Here is a 19,875-nt window from a genome sequence, read left to right as displayed (position 1 = left end):
CCACTCGGCCGGCCCAGGTGAAAGTTTTTTGTTCGTTTTTTTAAATTTTAGATTATTAGGTCCTGGGACGAACTGCCGTTTGCATTATTAAAATTCCTTCTAAGGCTGCTTTTAAATTGATTTCTTCCAAAATACAAATCATTGAACTCAGTCATTTTGATTTCCCTTAACAGTCAGTCCATGACGCTGGGCTTTATAAGTTACAATTTACAAATGCCCATGTGTATAAGCAGCAGTGCCTGATCCTTACAAAAGAAACTGTCATTATATCCTTTTTTGCAGAGTAGACAGTGTAGACTGATACAGCTGAGGGCTAGCAATAGATATTCATTCATTTGTCCTGTTTCCCTTGTCCCGGCCTTTCCCATTCTTTATCCCTTTGATTGAGTTAAACTTTCTAAAACATACTGAGACAAACTTGGAATCATTCTTATTTACTCAGTCCACTTTATTTCTGGCTGTTGAAATCTGCCTATTTTGAAATTCAGCTCAAAGCTTCTTGTAATCACTCTGGACAAAAGGAAATGCTCTCTTACCTGAACTTATATGCTACTTTCTTCCACTCTTAAAGCATTTATTACTTCTTATTGGTATTATAAGTTATCTTTCTTATTAGATTGTGGGCTCCATTTGAGGCAAGGGTATGTCTAATTCACGTATCTATCCTACTCTTCAGTGTTAAGTGCCAGGCACATACTGTGTACTCAGATAGTTGCTAAACACAGACATTTTTCTGTAGAAGTAATACATTTTGATGATTAAGTGAGGTTACACCTTATGGAAAAGCCAAGAACAGTGCCAATCAGAAAGAAGGTGTTTAATAATGTTAGTTGAATTTGAATCTAAAAGGTGCAGATTTCATTTACTTTGGTTTATCACTCTGCCTAGAGGAAAGCCTTTGAGTAATGAAAGTTAGATTAGAAATACATTTCCAACAGAGCTGGGATGAAATATGACTTGGTTTTGTTTTGTACTGGATTCTACATGTAAACATTTAATTTTGTATCCATTTTTGTCCATTTATAGGAACTTTAAATCTTGCTTTGAGAATTATAATAACTTAGAAATCCAATCACTCATAGAATTAAATGTTTTTGTTTGTTTTTTGGTTTTATTCTAGTTGGTAGACCTTAAGGCTGAACTCTTCCGAAAACAAGAAGAATTCAAACAAGAAAAACTTCTAAAAGATTCTGGAGTTTTGGGAAAACCAAAAACAACTAACAAGGTAAAAATAAGATCTAATTATCTCCATTGATTCCAAACATGGGGATTTGTACCATACTTAGGTTTTTTGAAAGTGTCTGTGGCATCTGCTACATATAAATATTAAGGAAAAAAACCTGTGTCTTGTATTTGAACATCTACATGAAATGTCTAGAAATTAGTAAGGTTACTTAAAAGCACATTTTAATGTCCTAATTCTTTAGCACTTCTTTTTGGAAAAGTACATGTTATAAATAAGTGGTTTGTTGCATTCTAATGGAAGATTTTCTAGTTACGTAGATGTTTTAAATCTAAACAGACAAACAGATAATATAGAAATATAGTAAAAAATATCAAGGTCTTTAAGAGCTGTGAATGGTTTTCCAATTTTATAGGTAATGTATCTACTATCTGTATTACAAATTCTTTGTAATACATACATTTTCATTAGAGTCTTGAATTAGGTTATAATCATTCAGGAGATAAAAGATAGAGAAGTAACACTATGCAATTATATAAAGAGATTCTTTATACGGTTTAGGGCTTTTTTTTTTTTTTTTAAGATTTTATTGGGGAATTGGGGGAAGGGGAACAGACAAGTTGCTGTCGTTTTGTTCTTCAGTCTAGTTGTGGAGGACGTTGCTTCACTGGCCCAAGTTGGCACCATCATTGCGCTCTTCTCGGGCGAGGCAGATCAGTCGCCGGCTTCTGGACGGCCGCTCACTGCGGCAGCTGGCCGCTCACGCTGGCTGCTGGCTACATACAGTAGTCCATGGCAACCCACTGCCACAAGGGCTGCAGCCTACGCTGTCGCCGGCGACTCACGGCAGCCCAGCTCCAGGTTGAGCTGTTGTTCAGCATCTTAGCTGTAGAGGGCAGTGTCACTGGCCCTCATATGTGGGATCCGAACCGGGGCCCTCTGGCGTCCCAAGCCAGCTCGTAACCATCGCGCCACTCAGCTGGCCCTTTTTTTTTTTTTATCTCCAGCTTTGCCATGTACACTTTATTTGCAGTACGTAAGTTGGCTGTCGGAAGATCTGGTTATCTCCATTGATTCATAACATCTAATGATCTCTCTTTTTTGTCTTCTGATGTACAAGTAGAAATGTTTTACAATCATATTTGGTGGTTCTGTTTTGTCTTTTTAAATTATTCTCCAGAAACCAAGTATCTGGAGCAAAGAGAATGCAGGAGTTTCAAATCGAGCTGAGAAGGATGCTGAACAGAAGATTGAGGAACAGAAGACTTTAGACAAAGCAAGGTAAAGTTGAACTCTGATAAATGTAGTTTCCACTGAGGCCACCCAAGCAAAGAAATGAAAGTTCAACTTTTACTCTTTTTGATTTACAGTTTTAATTTTTATCATCCTTCTAGCCAAATACTCTATAAATATAAAAGAATGTTATATTTATATAAAATTTATATTTTATATAAATTATATAATATATATATAAAAATATGTATTTATATATTTATCTAAAAATAATAGAATTTCCAGATGTTTTTGTAGTCTTAAAAGAAGAAAAGACATAGCCTCAGCTCAAAAGATGAAAGCGTCCCACTTTGAGCCTCTTTTAGACACTAAGATTATCAACAAGTATTTAAAAAGCATCCCCGTGGGAGTGTGGTCCTGGGCTAGGGGGTATGACATTAGCATTTAGAAACTAAATTTTCCCCCCAACGTTTTAATATGGAAAACTTCAACAGAATAATTGAAAGAAGAGTACAAAGAACATTCTAATACTCTTCACCTAAGTTCACAAATTAACATCTTCCCACGTTTGCCCTTTCTCTGTCTCTCCCACCCCCTATACCCTCTCCCCCACCCTCTCGCATGGGTGCACACACCTATGTAGAGAAACTTTGTTAAACATCATGATACTTTACCTGTAAATATCTTGGCATGTATCTTCTAAGAAAAAGGACATTTTCCTACATAACCACAACATTGCCGTTATATCCAAGAAATTTAACACTTATAAAGTAGTATTATCTATTATATGGTCCATTTTCAAATTTTACCAATTATCTTAGTACAATTATATCCTTTAAAGTTTTTTTTTTTTTTTCTTTAATTTAACCCAGGATTCAGTCAGATTATACACTGCATTTAGTTGTCATATCTCTTTAGTTTCTTTTAATTTAGAATAATTCCCTTACCTTTTTGTTGTCTCTTATGCCATTGATTGATTGTTTTCTTTCTGTGAAAAATGCCATTGGAATTTTAACATGGTTTGCATTGAATCTTTAGATTGCTTTGGGTCGTATGGACATTTTAACAATATTAATTCTTCTAATCCATGAGCATAGAATGTTTTTTCACTTATTTGTGTCTTTTTTCATTTCTTTCATTGTCTTATAGTTTTTAGTGCATAGGTTTTTTACCTGTTTAAAGGTTATGCCCAGGTATTTCACTCTTTTTAATACAATTGTAAATGGGACTGTTCTTAACTTCTCTTTCTGATAGTTTGTTATTAGTGTATAGAAATGTAAGATTTTTGTGTATTGACTTTATATCTTGTAATTTTACTGAATTTGTTTATTCTAACAATTTTTTGGTGGAGTCTTTAGAGTTTTCTATATATGAAGTATGATCAAACAATATGGTGAGTGTTTAAAATGAATTTATTACAATAAAAGACAGATTGCCATTAATCCCCCTCAAAATACTCCCCCTCACTTTGAACACACTTACCCCATTGTCCTTGCCACTTTCAGAAGCAGTTCTGGAAGACTTCTTTCGTGAGTGTCTTTAGTTGTGCTGTTGTGGCTGCCATGATGTCCTGAATCGTTTTGACTTTGGGGAGGAGCCAGAAGTCACACGGTGCCAGATCCAGTGATTAAGGTAGATGAGGACACACCGTAATGTTTTTATTTGACAAAAATTGCCATTACCAGAAGCGATGTGTGACACGGAGAGTTGTCATGATGGAGGACTATTTACGGCACACTTTAAAACACACCTTCTCTCAACCATAGCTCACATCCAACTGACTGCACTGAACAAATTGAAACTTGTCATACACTGTTACTAAGGTTCAGTGTGCCACTTCCCATATTGAAGATCCCTACCTTTCTGTTGGATGGCACTTGACAGCAGCATTCACCGTATTTTGTGATCACAATGGAAAGGCTCCGGGTCACACATCACTTCTGGTACAGCAATTTCTATTAAATAAACCATTACGGTGTGTCTGTTCTCCAAAGTCAAAATGACCATGAAAGGTAAAAGTTTTGAATTGATTAAGGACATCAAGGCAGCCACAACAGTGCAACTAAAGACACTCATGAAAGAGGACTTTTAGAACTACTTCAGAAAGTGGCAAGAATGACAGGATAAGTGTGTTTTAAGTGGGGGGGATTATTATTATTATTATTTTAGATTTTTTATTGGGGAATTGGGGGAGGAGAGCAGCATTGGGGAATTGGGGAAGGGGAACAGACAAGTTGCTATCCTTTTCTTCTTCAGTCTAGTTGTGGAGAGCGTCGCTTCACTGGCCCATGTTGGTATTATTGCGCTCTTCCCGGGTGAGACAGATCGGTCACCGGGCCCTGGACAGCCGTTCATGGTGGCTCTTCGCAGCTCACGCCAGCTGCTGGCCACTCACGCTGGCTGCCAGCCACTCACGGTAGCTTTACAGCAGCCCACTGCAGCTCCACTGCAGCCTACGCCGTCGCCTCATGGCAGCCCAGCTCCAGGTCGAGCTGTTGTTCACCATCTTAGCTGTGGAGGGCACAGCGTCACTGGCTCTAATATGGGATCCGAACCCGGGCCCTGCTGCTCAGAGCTGGCATCCCAAGCCAACTCCTAACCAACGCGCCACTCGGCTGGCCTGAGGAGGGGAGTAATGGCAATGTGTCTACTGTAATAAATTTTTTATTTAAACAGTCACCATATTGTTTCATCACACCTCATATATCATGTCATCTGCAAATAGTGACAGTTTTACTTCTTTTTTATTTGGATGCCTTTTATTTCTTTTCTTGTCTATTACTCTGGCTAGGACTTCCAATACTATGTTGAATAAAAGTGGCAAGAGTGGGTATCCTTGTCTTGTTCTTGATTTCAGAGGAAAACTTTTAGCTTTTCACCACTGAGTATGATGTTATCTATGGACATACTCTTTTATTGTTTACTCTGTATAACAGTTTTCTCCTTGGTACTTTGCTGTGATTTTTCAATCTAGCACTACTTTGGTTTCACTGTGCTTGTGAGGAGTCAAGTCTGTTCATGATCTGCAGGACTTCTGCATCTTGCCAAAGCTCAGTACAGACTGAGACAGTTCATGAGGGTGTAAGGCCTTCAGCAAGTTACTTATCCATTAAGACTCTTTCTTTATCAATGAAGGGAGGTGGTTAGTGCTTAGTTCATGAAGCCCTTTAGGGAATTAAAGGAGATACATAGTATCTGGTACACAGTGGGTTCCAGATAAGTGTCCCATACTCTTGCCCTCTGAATTCCATCTTCCTTACTCAAGACTAAAGAAATTATTCTTTAAGTCACCAGTGACTTCCTCATCTGCTGAATCCAGTGGCCATTTCTCTTACATCTCCCATGATCTCCATTATACATTTGTATTTTCTTAAAACTGCCTTCTTTCTGTTAACACTGCATTTAGACTTCTTATCCTTTTCCATGCGTGTCCCTGCCCGTCTATCCGTCTTTATTTTGTGTCCCTCTCCCCTTTCTCAGTACCCTCGACCACACTGGTCTCTCCTTGATCATGTCAAGCTCATTCCCACTTCATCTTTCCTCTCCCTGACTTGCTTTCTCCCCACAGGTCCTCCCGTGATTGGCTTCTTCTTGCTCTACAAGCCTTAGCTCAAATGCTGCCTTCAGAAAGGTTTCCCCTGACTGCCCTATCTGATGTAGTGTTCTGCCCAGTTACTCTGCCCTGACAGTGTTTTGTTTTTAAAATTTTTTAAAGTTTTATTTTCACTAAGACGGTAAGATTCTGTGATGATACAGCTTGTTACATTAAGCCCCCTCCAAAATAGAGCAACTTAACCTCTTACAAGTTGATAAGACTGAGCTGATTCACAGAGCACTCAATGCATGACAAAGGGCCTCCATTGGTGAAACCTGCTTTTGTTTCCTTCCCACCACAGCACTTGTTACTGTTTGAAATTCTCTTTCATTGATTTATTTATTGTTTTTCTCCCCCTCTAGAATGTAAACTCCATGGGAGCTGGGACTGCCTTGTTTACTGCTGAGTCCTCAGCACCTAAAACAGTGTTTGGCATAGAGGAGGCATGTAGTCAGTACTTGCTGAATGAGAGTGTAAAATGAAAGAGGAATCCCTCTGCTATAGATGATGAAGATAAAGATGACACACTGATGCTTTACAAGTGTTATCTAATTTTCATTGCAACCCTAAGAGAGAGTGCTGTGTTTTCCGTGTATTATGAGGTGGGAATTGAGGTACAAGAGAGGTTAAGTAACTTGTTCCAGGGCACATAGCCATGTGACCAAGGGACTTTATTGCCTCAGGATGCCATTAGAAATGAAATTTTCCATTATTATTAAGTATGATCCTTTACAAGTGAAAGCTCATATGACCTCTTTGGGGCTCTTTCCCGTCATTTCTAGAATAAAGTATTGCTAGAATAAAGAATTGTCAACCATCTTCCCTGGTCTGTGCCCACTAAAATTAAATGTCACTAGAATTAATGTGAGCAGAGAGGCTGCTGTATTGAAATATTAGGGTTGGTGTTTGTTTTTTGTTAGCTGTGTGTCATGAATAAGTTATTCATGTTTTGTATAAAACACATATTACCACCTTTTTAACAGACTTGTAAGAAGTTGGTCTGTAGCTCCTTTAGAGAAACCTGGTAAGCTGTGGGTGACCAGGGCCCTTGTATGAAAACAGTAATGCAAAGGGTTTGGTGATCTATTGTACTTGGAAGGTAGAAAATAGAAAATGTTTTTTGTTTTGATATCTCTCTTTGTAATATTTAAGTTGCATTTGGCATTTAAACTAAGTTAGAATCTTAATTTATTCATTTATTCATCAAATACTGATTGAGCACCTATTATGCGCCAGGTATTGTTTTAGGCACTGGGACACAGTTATGAATAAGAGAAACATGGGCTTACATTTCGATGGCAAAGCAGATGTGGCTGGACTGAGGGTCCCCTCATTGGAGGGAAGTCAGCTTTGGTTATGGCCGCCTGGTCATAAGGCTGGACCTCTTGAGCAGACTGTAGCTGTGAGGCCAACGGTGTGGCAGCCTTTCCAGAGGTGGCAGTTATAAGATATTTGTAACGCTTGTCTTGTTTTCTCCTAGGGAGAAATTGGAAGAAAAAGCCAAGTTATATGAAAAAATGACTAAAGGAGACTTTTTAGGTAAATAATAATTTATTTGTACTTTATTTTCTGTAATTTATACAGCCCTATTGTATTTCATTCATTAATAACTGTAAGAATAGGGAGAAATTTTAAAAATCAAGTTGATTATTTTCTGTGCCAGAGACAAGAAAATCAGCAATAATTTTCCAGTTGCCCAGTGGGCGCTAGGCACATATTAGTTGCTGTGAGAGGGATAAGCAAGCACAATATAAGCTAGATCCTCGGCCTCTGCCCTCAAGGGGACATGTCAGCAGTGGAGGGAAATGTCATAGAACAAAGCAAAGTTAGTAAACAAGGTCTAAATTGGCCACAATTGTGAACAATTACAGCTAGTTAAAAAAACTGGGAGGAATTATGGGTATATCAGGGTGCTAGAGTTAAGTTTGCTATTTTCTGTATTTTTCTCTATTTTCTATTATTTCTGTGATGTGCTTATAATTGCTTTTAAAATAATAAAGATTCCCATACCCCCCAGAAAAAGAAAACCCATCCTATAGTTAAACAATAGTAGGAGAGCTTTTACAAAGCAGTGCATATTTCATTGCCCAAAGGCATACATGGAAGTCTTTAGGGAGAAGACGTCTCTGATATGAGTCTTCAAGGCTTTGGAGAGCTGGAGAAACAGATTCTGCAGCGGGAGAGTGGTGAGAGTAGATCAGCAGCGGGAGAAGAAGGCTAGAGTTGGCAGGGCAGACTAGTGTGGCTGGGCCCAAGGGGCTGGGGAAGGGGACAGCAGGAGAGAGGCAGGCTGGACCCCAGTCACGGGCTGCCCACCAAACCTAGCTCCCTCTTCTCAGACAGCAGGAATGCGTTCCCTGCATGGCAGGGAGCCCAGCTTGGGAAGATGAGGTTCTCTCAAAGCTAGGGGCCGGGGAGAGGCTTTGCCTTCCTTCTGAAGAAGCAGCAGGGTGGCCATCAACCAGGAGGCCTCACTATTATGTGGGCTTATAACTCAGCTCTGGTAAAGTACATCTCTTTCTCATCTGAGACATTTTGTGACTTAAAAAAAAAATTTATTGTTTGGGAAAGACTTTATTAAAAAAGAAATTCAAACTCTACTTGCCTTGTTAATATGGAAATGAGAGCCAAAGGAGTTTGCCTGTAGACATGGCGATTTGGTTCTGTCCAAACCACAGGCCCACCTCTAGACAGGCATACCGATCTTGCATGTTTGGCACAGTTACGTCTTGGAGATTCAGTTATTCTCCACTGTACAGTGGAGTAACACCAGCACCCGTTAATAGGGAACCTAATATCTGTTCCATTTTCGAGAAAAAGACTCAAGACTGTATCTTAAATCATGCATAGTGAAACTTCATGTAAACATTATTTGCAAACACATCAGGTATACTGGGTTGAATTAAATTAAAGTCACGGATTGCTATGTTTTAGCTTAAATAGATCACAAGCCCTGAAGGCAGATAGCATCTTACACATCTCTGTATGTCTTCCAGATCCTGGCACCGTCTTGCCTGAAAGTGCTGTTCATTGGATTGAAAAGAATTCAAATAATTTCTTTTACCTACATTATTACTCTTAAAACACTTACTATACCACAGTAATATAATTAGGATTAAGCGGTATAGTCTATCTGATTAGAGACGTGTATTATCTACAACAACAAAGGTCTATTATCCGTTCTGATGACATGAGAAATGTAATTCTGCTTTTGTTTACATCATTGGCTGTATGAGTCTCTTGAAATCAAATTTTTTTGTTTTATTAAAATTACATTCTGAGACAGTATTGCTTACTCAGTGTATTCAACAAGGCAGCAGAAAACTAGGCTTTTTAAAGAATGTTTGCACGGAGTGTGTTTCCAACGGCCTATTTACAGCTTCCCTGTTGGGTCCCCAGGTGGCTCTGTGTCTTTGTGAGAGTTCCAGAGGGTGAACTGTTAGGGGCATGGAGCCACCCAGCGACAAATGTGACTGCTTCGTATCAATTCCATGCTTGGTTTTCTTCTTTGATGTCAAGACTCTGACAATGGGTTTTTATGTCCTAGATGAAGAAGTGGAGGATATGTACCTTGTGGATTTCACACAGAAGATCATAGACAAACACAAAGAAATGGAGGCGTTTGGTGCCAGTAGAGATTCTATAAAGGCAGGAGAAAGAGACGATGATGAAGAAAATCTTTCTGAAAAAGATATACCTCCTCCCCAGGACCCCAGTGAAGAATGGTTGGTGATATTACATGATTTGATCATATTAACATTGTTAGACTTGCGTTTACTTTTTGTGAATGATTTTGTTTGGTTGTTATCAAACCATTTCTCCATATTCTTCCTCAGTTTTTTTTTCTTTTGATTCCACTTTAAGATTTGATTTACAGATTTAAAAACAGCGTCAGTGAAAAAATAATTACAGATAAAGACTGAGCTCTTGCCATGTGCCAAGCACTGTGCCAGGCTCAGGAGGCATTGATACACCTGTTACATTGATGTAAAAGAGTTGTTGAAGCAGAAGAGTGTTCCTTTGTTACCTGGGCTGCTGCCTCACCCATGTCTTTATTCAGATGTCATGGAGAGGCGTTGTCTAGGTAGCTGGCGGTCTCTGTTTCCAGTAAGCCTCACTTTGGCTGTGACATTTTCTGGCAGTATAGGATAGGCATCAAAGACCTCGAACCTGGACAGCACTAGTTCCAACTTTCCCTGGCAGTGATGTGACCTTGATCAGGCTCCTCACCTCTCAGGCTCAGTTTCTTCACCTATATAAGGCAGGGATGGCAGTGCTTACCTCCTCTGATTGTTTGCCTTAAACTCCCTACAGGAAATAAGAGTATTCTAGGATACCCAAGAAACTGCCATCTGTGGAATATAAGCAGACATTTTGTAAATCTTTATTACTGAGATTATTCTGAATTTTACCTACGTGTAAGTGGTTGATGGGGAAATCAAACTAGTCTTTCCTTACAAAGAGACCAATGTGTCAATATGTAAAGAGACCAGAATACAAATTCCATTCTAACGATTTCCTGTACTTAAGAGATTGTTGTTTAGAATCTGATGCTACAAAAATGTCCTAGGAGTAACTGCCTGCCCACCCTCCTGCCTGTGCAGGGCCCACCTGTCTTCCTTTCAAGGTTCAAATATCCTCCTCCTCATGGGGTCTTTGTCAGGAACTGCTTAGGATTGTTTACAGCATTTGTTGACTTAGTTCAGCCTTGGGCCCTTTGGGCAGGAATCCATATGAGCTGCAGAGCGCAGACCCAGCTACTGTGGAGCGCAGAGGATGTGCATCTTCTTACTCCTGAGGGTGTCCACGTTGGTCCAGATAAAACATTCGCCTTGGGATAGGACAGGTGTCTTCTTACCGACCTTCTAGAAACATATATTTGGAGTAGGTTATCTGGCTGCATGTTTGCTATAGGAAACTATTGGGTTGTTGGAAAAGTCATGATGCATTTTTGCAATGAAAACAGAGAAAAAAATACGTCATGACTTTTCCGACAACCCAGTAAAAGAGAAGCACATAGAGTTCAGTCTCTTCTGTGAATGCCGCTTCATTGTAAGTGACGTCTCCCTTCTCTGAACTCTTTTAAGTAGCACTTCCTGCTCCTTTGGGTCTTACCTTTTCTTTATTATTGACACATAACTGGCCTCATTAACAGAGATTTGAGGCAAACTTTTGGTACCTTTAATATTCTGCCTGCTGTTAGTAAGCATTTCATGGGCGTGTGCCTTAACTTCCCCCAGAGCCCTTTGAAGATGGCATGACTGAGCCCTCTCTTATGTTACTCTGGTACCTCAGGTAATTGTTTCTCAGAGTGCTTGCTCAGTGATTGCTGATTACATAGAGCAGTTGCTGACTAATGTCTTTCCATTTCTATTTTGATGGGATCTGTATGTTTTGGAGGCCTCTAGAAACAGAATAGCCTGTGATTGCTTTTCATAGCAGAAATCTCATCTCCTTTGAAAGGATTAATGTCTTTTTTTCTTATTAATGCTTTGTGATTACAAGCAATTTGTTGTGATTTGAAGAGTTTGGAGGGCAATTGAAGGTGTCACATGCCTCCATATGGTGAAAGAAGACACACTGCAAGCAGTTCTGACACTTTTTTTTGTTTTTAGATTAGGCTCTAGAATTGTAATGGCTTGTAAAAAGTCCAGGTGGTGGAAAATCTTTCTGCAAAAATACTGTAAATAATTACGCAGACCATCTGGATAGATGGTTTTCTTTCTCCATTCATTAAAAAATGAAGAAGAAAAAGAAGGAACCTGCTTTCTTGAGTTGGAGGTTTTCTTTCTTGTGGTAATCAGCTTCAGTACTATAGCAGTGGATTCCCATTCAGGTTTTACATCATGGGCTGAAGTTGGCATCAGCGTGTGTGAGAGGGAAGAAATTGCCATAAGAGCACAGCCATATATGTGCATGGGACCCTGACTTTGCGTTGGTCCACCACCAGTACTGGTCCCTTTCTATGTTTTTAGCACCCTACTAAAGGCTATGTGAAATTCCCTGCCCGTAATTTAACAAATTTAAAAAAATCTTTTGCATCATAATACAAATGAAATGTTTTCTATGAAAATCTGCCCATATTTCCTGTTGTGAGACATCAAAGTATTTCATTTGCCTTGCTGTCTGCCTGACTCCTCTAACTAGTTTGGGCAAGATTAGGAAAAAGGAACTAAGGCTAAAAGATAGCTGGCTGGCTTGCTAATGAGGTGCTTTTGTTTTACAAAAAGTGTGTTGCTTGGCTTCCTCCTAGTTAAAAAGAGTCCCCCAAATACCATGACTTATATTAAGAAATAAATTTCTAATTCATTGGGAAGAATTTTACCAATTAGAAGAAATAAAGGAAAAAATAAAAAGTCAGATTTGGGAAGACTGAGGAAATTAGTGGAGAGTCTGGTCCAAAGCAAAGTTATATGATGCTGATAAAATATTTGGAATTGTCTAAACCAGATTAAAGTAAATTCTGAGATGTTGCAGCAAATGTCTGTACAGGTATTTATCTTTGAAATCAGAAATGCACATGATCAATCATTTTCTACAGTTTCTAAAACAGATTTAATAAAGGGCACAATGTATTGTGTTAACTTTTTTTTTTTAATTGGGGAATTGGGGGAGGGGAACAGACAAGTTGCTGTCGTTTTGTTCTTCAGTCTAGTTGTGGAGGACGTTGCTTCACTGGCCAATGTTGGTATTATCATTGCACTCTTTCCGGGTGAGGCAGTCACACACCCGCCATTGGACGGCGGCTCACGGCAACTCATGCCAACTTCTGGCACTCATGCCAGCTGCCAGCCACTCACGGCAGCCCACTGCAGCCCCATTGCAGCCTATGCCGTCACCGGCGACTCACAGCAGCCCAGCCCTAGGTCGAGCTGTTGTTCACCATCTTAGCTGTAGAGGGCAGTGTCACTGGCCCTCATGTGGAATCCAGACCGGGGCCCTGCTGTTCAGAGCTGGCACTCCCATGCCAACTCTTAACCAACGCACCACTCGGCCGGCCCATTGTGTGTCAACTTTTAACTTAACAAGCATGTTCTTATCAGTGGTCTCTCAGGTTGAAGGGTTTTTGGGTAGTGAGGCCTATATTAATTGTTTTACTGTGCGCCAACTCCCTAACTTAGGGAACCATATGTCATGTATGAAGCCTTCTTCACATCTTTTCACTTTTATTTCAGGGTGGATTACGTGGATTCTTTAGGGCGATCCCGGCGCTGCATGAAAAAGGATTTACCACATCTGCTGGAGATGGATAAAAATCTTCAGGGGAGACTGTAAGTGTGTGGTATGGAAAGCTTTGCCCGGGTCTGAAATGCAGACACAGGGATAGTTTTGTGGGTGAGGCTGTTCTTAGTTAACACATTGTTTGCGGGAAACGAGTAAACTCGTCATAGCGCTTTTTATACCAAAGCGCGGGAGACGAGTTAACTCAGGTATAGAGAAAAATGCCCGCTTACAAAGTGTTAATTATCTTTGGTGCTTCAGTAAGGAGATCTTTTTTTAATGTATAGGAATATTTGCTGACGCACTTTTTCACATAATCCACGCTCAGGGAACAACCTGAATGGATGGTCCATATTGTGTAGCTACTAAAGGATGGGGTAGAGCTCTGTCTATTTACAGGCACACCACAGAGATGCTGTGAGTTCATTTCCAGGCCACCGCCATAAAGCAAATAGCACAAGAAAGCGAGTCACACGAATTTTATGGTTTCCCAGTGCATATAGAAGTTATACTTACACTATATTGTAGTCTAGTAAGCATGTAATAATAGCATTATGTCTACAAAAAGCAATGTACATACCTTAATTAAAAAATACTTATTGCTAAAAATAATGCCAACCATTATCTGAGCCTGTTGGAAAAATGACAGCAGTAGACTGGTTGCCACAAACCTTCAATTTGTTAAAAAAAACAAAACAACAACAACAAAAAAAACCCCCGAATATCTGCAAAGTACAGTAAAGTGGAGTGTAATAAAACAAGGTATGCCTATAATTGGAAGGATGTCTAATTAGAGTAACAAATATAGAATAAGCCTAATCTAAAGCAACCAACAAACCTATGGAGAAAGGTGTTTAAGAATATACACTTGGCTATCCCACAGCAAGTAAAGGTAGGCAGGTAGTTACCTTACTTACTTTTTCTTTATACATCTGTGCATTTTGAAGTAAGGGCCTTCTAGTTAGATATTTTTCCTGTAGGGCCTAAAACATACCTAAAAGATAACTTGCTAAGATCCCAGGGAGTAAAATTCCCCTCACCAAGAGCAGCTTTCGTGTGGAAGGTGTTGGGAGAAGGTCCACCTTGTCCAAGTCCTCCAGGTTCAGGTGGGCCTGTGTTTGGCACAAAGGAAGAGGTGCAGAAGCCCCAAGCCATCTGACAGGACACATGGCACTGGCTGGGCCCCAGCGATAGGCAGCTTTCTTGGCCTGCACAAAGGCTGATCCAAAGAAGGCCTGCACTTGCTCCCTGCCTGGGCTGCCTCCCTCTATTCACCCCAGGACCAGGGTGGGAAGGAAAGTGGTTTGCCTTGAGTGTGGGGTAGATTCCATTATGCTAATGTAATAAGTTAGCTGCTTGATTTAAAAAAGGTGAAAATATTTTTTTGTGATTTCCCAGTAGTATGGTGGATCAGAGACCTCTGTAAGGAACTGTCTAATTTATCAACTGGAGTTACTTATCCATGATCCAACTGACTGAACTGAAGCATTTCTGTCTCACAGTCTTATCTAAAGATAGTTTTTGCTCTATTCTCCTACCAGTTTTGTTAGTCCTGCTAATGAAAAAACCTTACTGTCTGAAGATATGAGAAAAGAACTTCAGCGCCAGCAATGGGAGGAAGAAGAAAGGGAGGCCCTGAAAAGGCCAATGGGGCCCTTACATTATGAAGACATTCGTGAAAATGGTATAATCATTTTGCAGCTTTTAAATAATTTTTTTATGTTGAACTAATGGCAAGCATAAAGGGAAGTATTCATAAAGCAGCAGTTCTTACATAGAAATAAAAGATTCTGCTTTGGAAATTGAAAATATCCCCTTTGTCTGCTTCATAGCCTAAAAAGGACTCATATTGGGAATATCTTCCTAACAGAGGGTCTATTAATCTAAGAGTTTGTTCCCCAAGAGAAGTGGAGACAGCCTATGACTAAAAATTAATGAGTTTTTGTTGTTTATCACTTGGCAAACAGGATGAAAACTATTTCTAACTTGCTTTTTTGCTTAGGTGCCTTAAAAAAAAACACACACAAAAAAAACTGTGACAACTGTGACAAATATCACTGTTTCTCTTTGCCAAGTTTTATGTGGGATATTTGGCCTCAGTGTAATTTACCGATCAGGGAAATCTGTAACCTTTTGGATAATTTTGACTTATTTCAGAGGCCAGGCAACTTGGTGTTGGATATTTTGCCTTTGCCCGAGATAAAGAGTTAAGAAACCAACAAATGAAGACTTTAGAGATGCTACGTGAACAGGTACACATTAAATCCAGAGTTTATGTTAAGAAGGATTTGAGCAGTTGGTTTCTCGTTGGACTATACTGCAAAAAAATCTAGTAAATTAATTAGAAATTTAAATTGATATTCAGAATGCACTTATAGGTTTCATAAAGGTAATTGCCATATTATTTTGGTGCTTCAAACTTGAAGATTATAGCTGCTCAGAAGTAACCTGTATGACATTGATGTCTTAAGTTTGGTTTCAACTGTAGTATAATACTTTTGGAGTGGTCTGAGGGACAAAATAGAAAGTTGTTTAAGGGATTAAGGAGTAGTACAGAATTGGCTGGTTTTCTTAAGTGTTAAGCCTTCCAGGATGCTCTGTGAACTCTTACTGGACATCAGAAAACATCAGAGGGCTGTGTAAGAGTATTTCATGGGTCTTCATTTTGAAGATCTCAAGGATAGTGTCTTAGAGGTGGCATGAAAATCAATTAGTCTATTTTTAGAAATAAAATTAATTATTTCAATCTTTTAAACAGAAATATGAATTTGGCTCAAAGCAAATTTCTAATTTTCTGTTCTCTTCAGACAACAGATCAGAGAACAAAACGAGAAAACATAAAGGAAAAGCGAAAGGCTATGTTAGAAGCTAGACTTTCCAAACTCCGACAAAAAAAGATGAAAACATCAAAAGAAGATGGAACAGAAGAAGGAAAGAGAGGTATGTCACGACTCATGTTTCTAAACTTCAAAAGGAAAGATTTTAGTTCCATTGATGTCTCAGTGATAGGACTGGCAGTACGGAAGTTAGCCATTTAGTTTTATTCTCTAAGCAAGCACCTTTGTGGTACTGCCAGGAACAGTTTTTACAATCAAAGTGATGCGGAATGATACTCCAAGGAATATTTTTAGGTTATAGATCAGGTAATTAACAGTGCATTGTGTTACTTCATAGAATAGAACGGTTTAGTAGCTGAGACTTAGTTTAGTTGTGTACATACATGTTTTATACCTAATTTTTTTGGTTGGCTACAGTTTTTGTTGGTTATTATATATTAATTTATTTTAAAGAAGAAATGCATTCACAGAGTCAGATAATAAAGAATTTACAAATATGATATGGACATCTTACCAAAGGACGGTTAAAACACTTGGAAACATTGTTAAGTGTTGTAGTCAGACTAGCTCATTATATGAGCTGTGCTGGTCTGGGCTAAATTGCCATGACAAAGAGACCTCCACATAGACTGCCTCAAACGAGGGAGGTCTGCTTTTCCTTTTAACACTTCAGAGGCGGTGGGTGTCCAGACAGGTAGTAGTAGCTCTGCCCCAGATGGCCACCCAGTCCCCAGCTTCCTCTTGTCTTGCCGTTTCTGCCATTCCCTAGAATGTTGCTTTCACCTGCACGGTCAGAGCTTGCTCCCCAGGGCTTGTTCATGATCCGGTACTGGGGAAGGGGAGAAGATGGGAGGGGAACCAGCTTTCTTTTTAGGAATGTGAGTCAGAAGTCACACACAGCCCGTGTGTTCACATCCCACTGGCCAAAACAAAGCCCATGTGGGCCACCCCCGGATGCAGGGATGGCAGGGAAATGGCATCTCTAATGAGGTGCCATGTATCCAACTGAAACTGGGGAGCATTCTGGTCCCAAAAGGAAGGAGAGTGTGGGTGTTGGGGGCATATTGAAGCCACTCCAGCCCTCACAGAAGCCTTGTGCTAAGCCATGGGCCATTTTCTAAATATGAACACAATTTCAATTCAGCTTTGAACAGAGACCAGAAACATTTATGAATTGGAAAGTCATCAGTTTAGTTTCATATAAACACTCTCCCTGTAACATGTTAGGCTTTGCACATTGTTTCTTTATTTTTACTCTATTCCTGAACACCTGTCATTTTCCACCACAGTGTTTTAAAAAATCCATTTCCTTTTAAAGTATGGCCAAAATTGAATAGCCTACAACTTGTTGCCATCCTAAGTTCCCTTGCTTTGTCTGAGACTCTTATTTTAGTTGAGTAACTGGAGGATTTCTGGTCCTTCAACTATTGGCCTGGGAAACACAGAGACTTTGAAATCCATCCAATGTGAGTTTGAACCCTGACTCTTGTCACTCCCTACCTGTGCAGCGTTTCTGAGCTTAATTTTCCTCATCTATAAAACGAGTATACCAATACTGACCTTATTTGGGTTGTTACAGAATTAAATGAGCTATTGTATATAAAGTGCTTAGCCCACTGCCTGGGACATAATAGGTGCTTAGAAAATACTGATTATTCTACTCTTAGGGATTAGCATATTCTATTTAAAAAACTTTTTTTTAAGGTGGCTTTAAATTTTATTATAATGAAGTCTTATTCTTTTGCAAAAAATAGATGGAGATGTTATTGGGCCTTTGCCACCAGAACCAGAGGCTGTGCCAACTCCACACGTTGCTGTCCAGAGCAGCAAAGTCGAGGTCATCATTCAGGAGCGGAAGGACACCAGGCCTGGAGTGCCATATGTCCGGGAGTGGGACAGAGGAAAAGGTAGGGTGGCATGGGGGCGGGGGGGTCCAAGGTGTAAAAGGGCCCAGCAAGGGGCCCTGCAAGATTTTCCTGGTTCTCCTGATCCGAATGATTCTGATGACTCTTAGTGTTCCTTTGAGGGTTAAGGAATTTTTCACATCCTTGAACTTCTTTCTTCCCAGTACCCAGACCAGTAGCTGTTTATAAACAGGAGCACTAGGAAGGGTGATTATCAAAGACCAGGGCTCACAAGGCATGGTGTTGGAGGGACGAGTTTGTTTCTTTATATTTTTTTTAAGAAGCACTTGGGGGAGGTTTTCTGAAATTCGTGCTGCCCTCATGTGGTATTGCAGCTTTGGAAGGCCATTTCTCAGGAACCGCTTTAAAATCTTAGGAAGGTTTCGTATTTTAATGTATTCTGTGTTTTTATCAGCCTCTTTTATGTTCAGTTGAAATGGTCTGCGTGTCATTGTGTTTACCTGGATCACATATGGTTCCGTTGGGTTATACAAAATTTTCTGAAAATAATTTCTGTAAGTACTCTGTGGTGCCCACAGCAGCCTCTCTGTGGAAGAAGGCTTATGTTTTATGCCTTTTTGAAAGAAATTGTGTCAATATTATATTAGCTCATGCTGTATGAGCTGATGAGATCCAAAACTAAAGTAAAAGATATGCAAATAGGTGAGTGCCTTTGGTAAGTGTGGCTGTTAGAAATAGAAATGAAATGCCAGCTTAGGTTTGGACAGGTTCCTTGTGTCTTCTAAAACTCAAAGGACAACATCTGTGTTTGCTCTGAAGACCTACAGCATCGTGTCAAGCCAGTGACTTGATTGTTCATTTTTCTTTAGTTTCCTCTCAGATGTAATTTTAATGCCTTTTTGGCAATGTCTCCAGAGCCTTCCCGCCTCCTCCACAGAGCCTTCCTCGAACCTTTGCCTTTCTGGACTTACTCATACCTTTAGCCTGGTTCCTTATACCCCTGGAGGCATTACCTGTGCCTTATATTACGGCTTTGTTATTGCTGTCCTTGTTCTCCCGAGAATGTGAGGTGGCTTTTAAGAAATACATACAATAACCGAAAAGTAATAATAAAAATTCAACTGATTCAGTAGTCAGTTCTAATACTCTTTCTTATTTTTACTAGAATTTTCCTTTGGGTACTGGTCGAAGAGGCAGTCAGCTCTTCGGGCTGAGAGAGAGCCCGAGTTTGCCCCACCATCGGATTACTTTGTGAGTCAAAAGAGAACTGGTTCCTTCCGTAGCCAGACGTGGAGCAGACCTGAACCTGCACAGGATGACCCAGACCAGTACCCTGGCCAGAGCCCTGACCCCAGCTGTTCACATACACCATCCACGCCTGCCCCCAGCAACTCACCACAAGCCCCCACGGTCACTTTCGAAACGCTGGATGACATGATATCATATTATAAACAAGTGACATGAACTTAAAAAACATTTTGACTTGGGCCCGTACTGTTGATGGTGCCTGCGTCTCCCAGAGTGGGGAAGATAACTTTAGGGACTGAATTGTAACTTTTTCTTCCTGTCCTTTCCCTAGAAGACACAGGTTGGATTTGTCAGCAAGGAAGAAAGTGAATGGTACTGTGGGATATCTGTGGCCACTTGGCCGTTGGTTTCTTTCTAATTGGTGTGGAGACATATTCGTCTGGACTTACGTGTAAGCCGTGATGGAGTAGAAATGTTCTGTAATGTTTGATGTCGAGGAACTTGTAATGCTGTTTTTTTTCATACCCACTCCCATGACTCACTCAGATTTAAGGACTCCGTTCCTTTCCTTCTGCAAATAATAGCATGTAGATACCTTTTTTCCAAGGATTCAGCTTCCGCATCAGTTGAGGGAGCATCTATCAGGAGGGACTTTTGCCGATCACACAGTGACAAATGAGGGGACACTCTGTG

At 40.0% G+C, this 19,875-nt stretch overlaps 1 protein-coding gene across 1 annotated transcript in view; it reads left to right on the top strand.

Moving 5' to 3' along the window:
- CCDC174 (coiled-coil domain containing 174) overlaps positions 1 to 19,407 on the top strand; it is a 21,055-nt gene extending 1,648 nt beyond the window's left edge. Inside the window, exons 2-11 of the mRNA XM_019645941.1 lie at positions 1,121 to 1,225; positions 2,364 to 2,464; positions 7,492 to 7,550; positions 9,559 to 9,736; positions 13,187 to 13,282; positions 14,774 to 14,916; positions 15,390 to 15,484; positions 16,040 to 16,172; positions 17,824 to 17,976; positions 19,100 to 19,407. Of these exons, the coding sequence (XP_019501486.1) occupies positions 1,121 to 1,225; positions 2,364 to 2,464; positions 7,492 to 7,550; positions 9,559 to 9,736; positions 13,187 to 13,282; positions 14,774 to 14,916; positions 15,390 to 15,484; positions 16,040 to 16,172; positions 17,824 to 17,976; positions 19,100 to 19,398 (1,362 nt within the window). The 3' untranslated portion in view covers positions 19,399 to 19,407. The remainder of the gene's footprint in view (positions 1 to 1,120; positions 1,226 to 2,363; positions 2,465 to 7,491; positions 7,551 to 9,558; positions 9,737 to 13,186; positions 13,283 to 14,773; positions 14,917 to 15,389; positions 15,485 to 16,039; positions 16,173 to 17,823; positions 17,977 to 19,099) is intronic.
- The last annotated feature ends 468 nt before the right edge of the window (positions 19,408 to 19,875 follow it).

Source organism: Hipposideros armiger, unplaced genomic scaffold (genome assembly GCF_001890085.2).
Source record: "Hipposideros armiger isolate ML-2016 unplaced genomic scaffold, ASM189008v1 scaffold_96, whole genome shotgun sequence".
NCBI lineage: Eukaryota > Metazoa > Chordata > Mammalia > Chiroptera > Hipposideridae > Hipposideros > Hipposideros armiger.
Note: the sequence above shows the minus strand (reverse complement) of the source record. Positions and strands in the feature narration are given on the sequence as shown.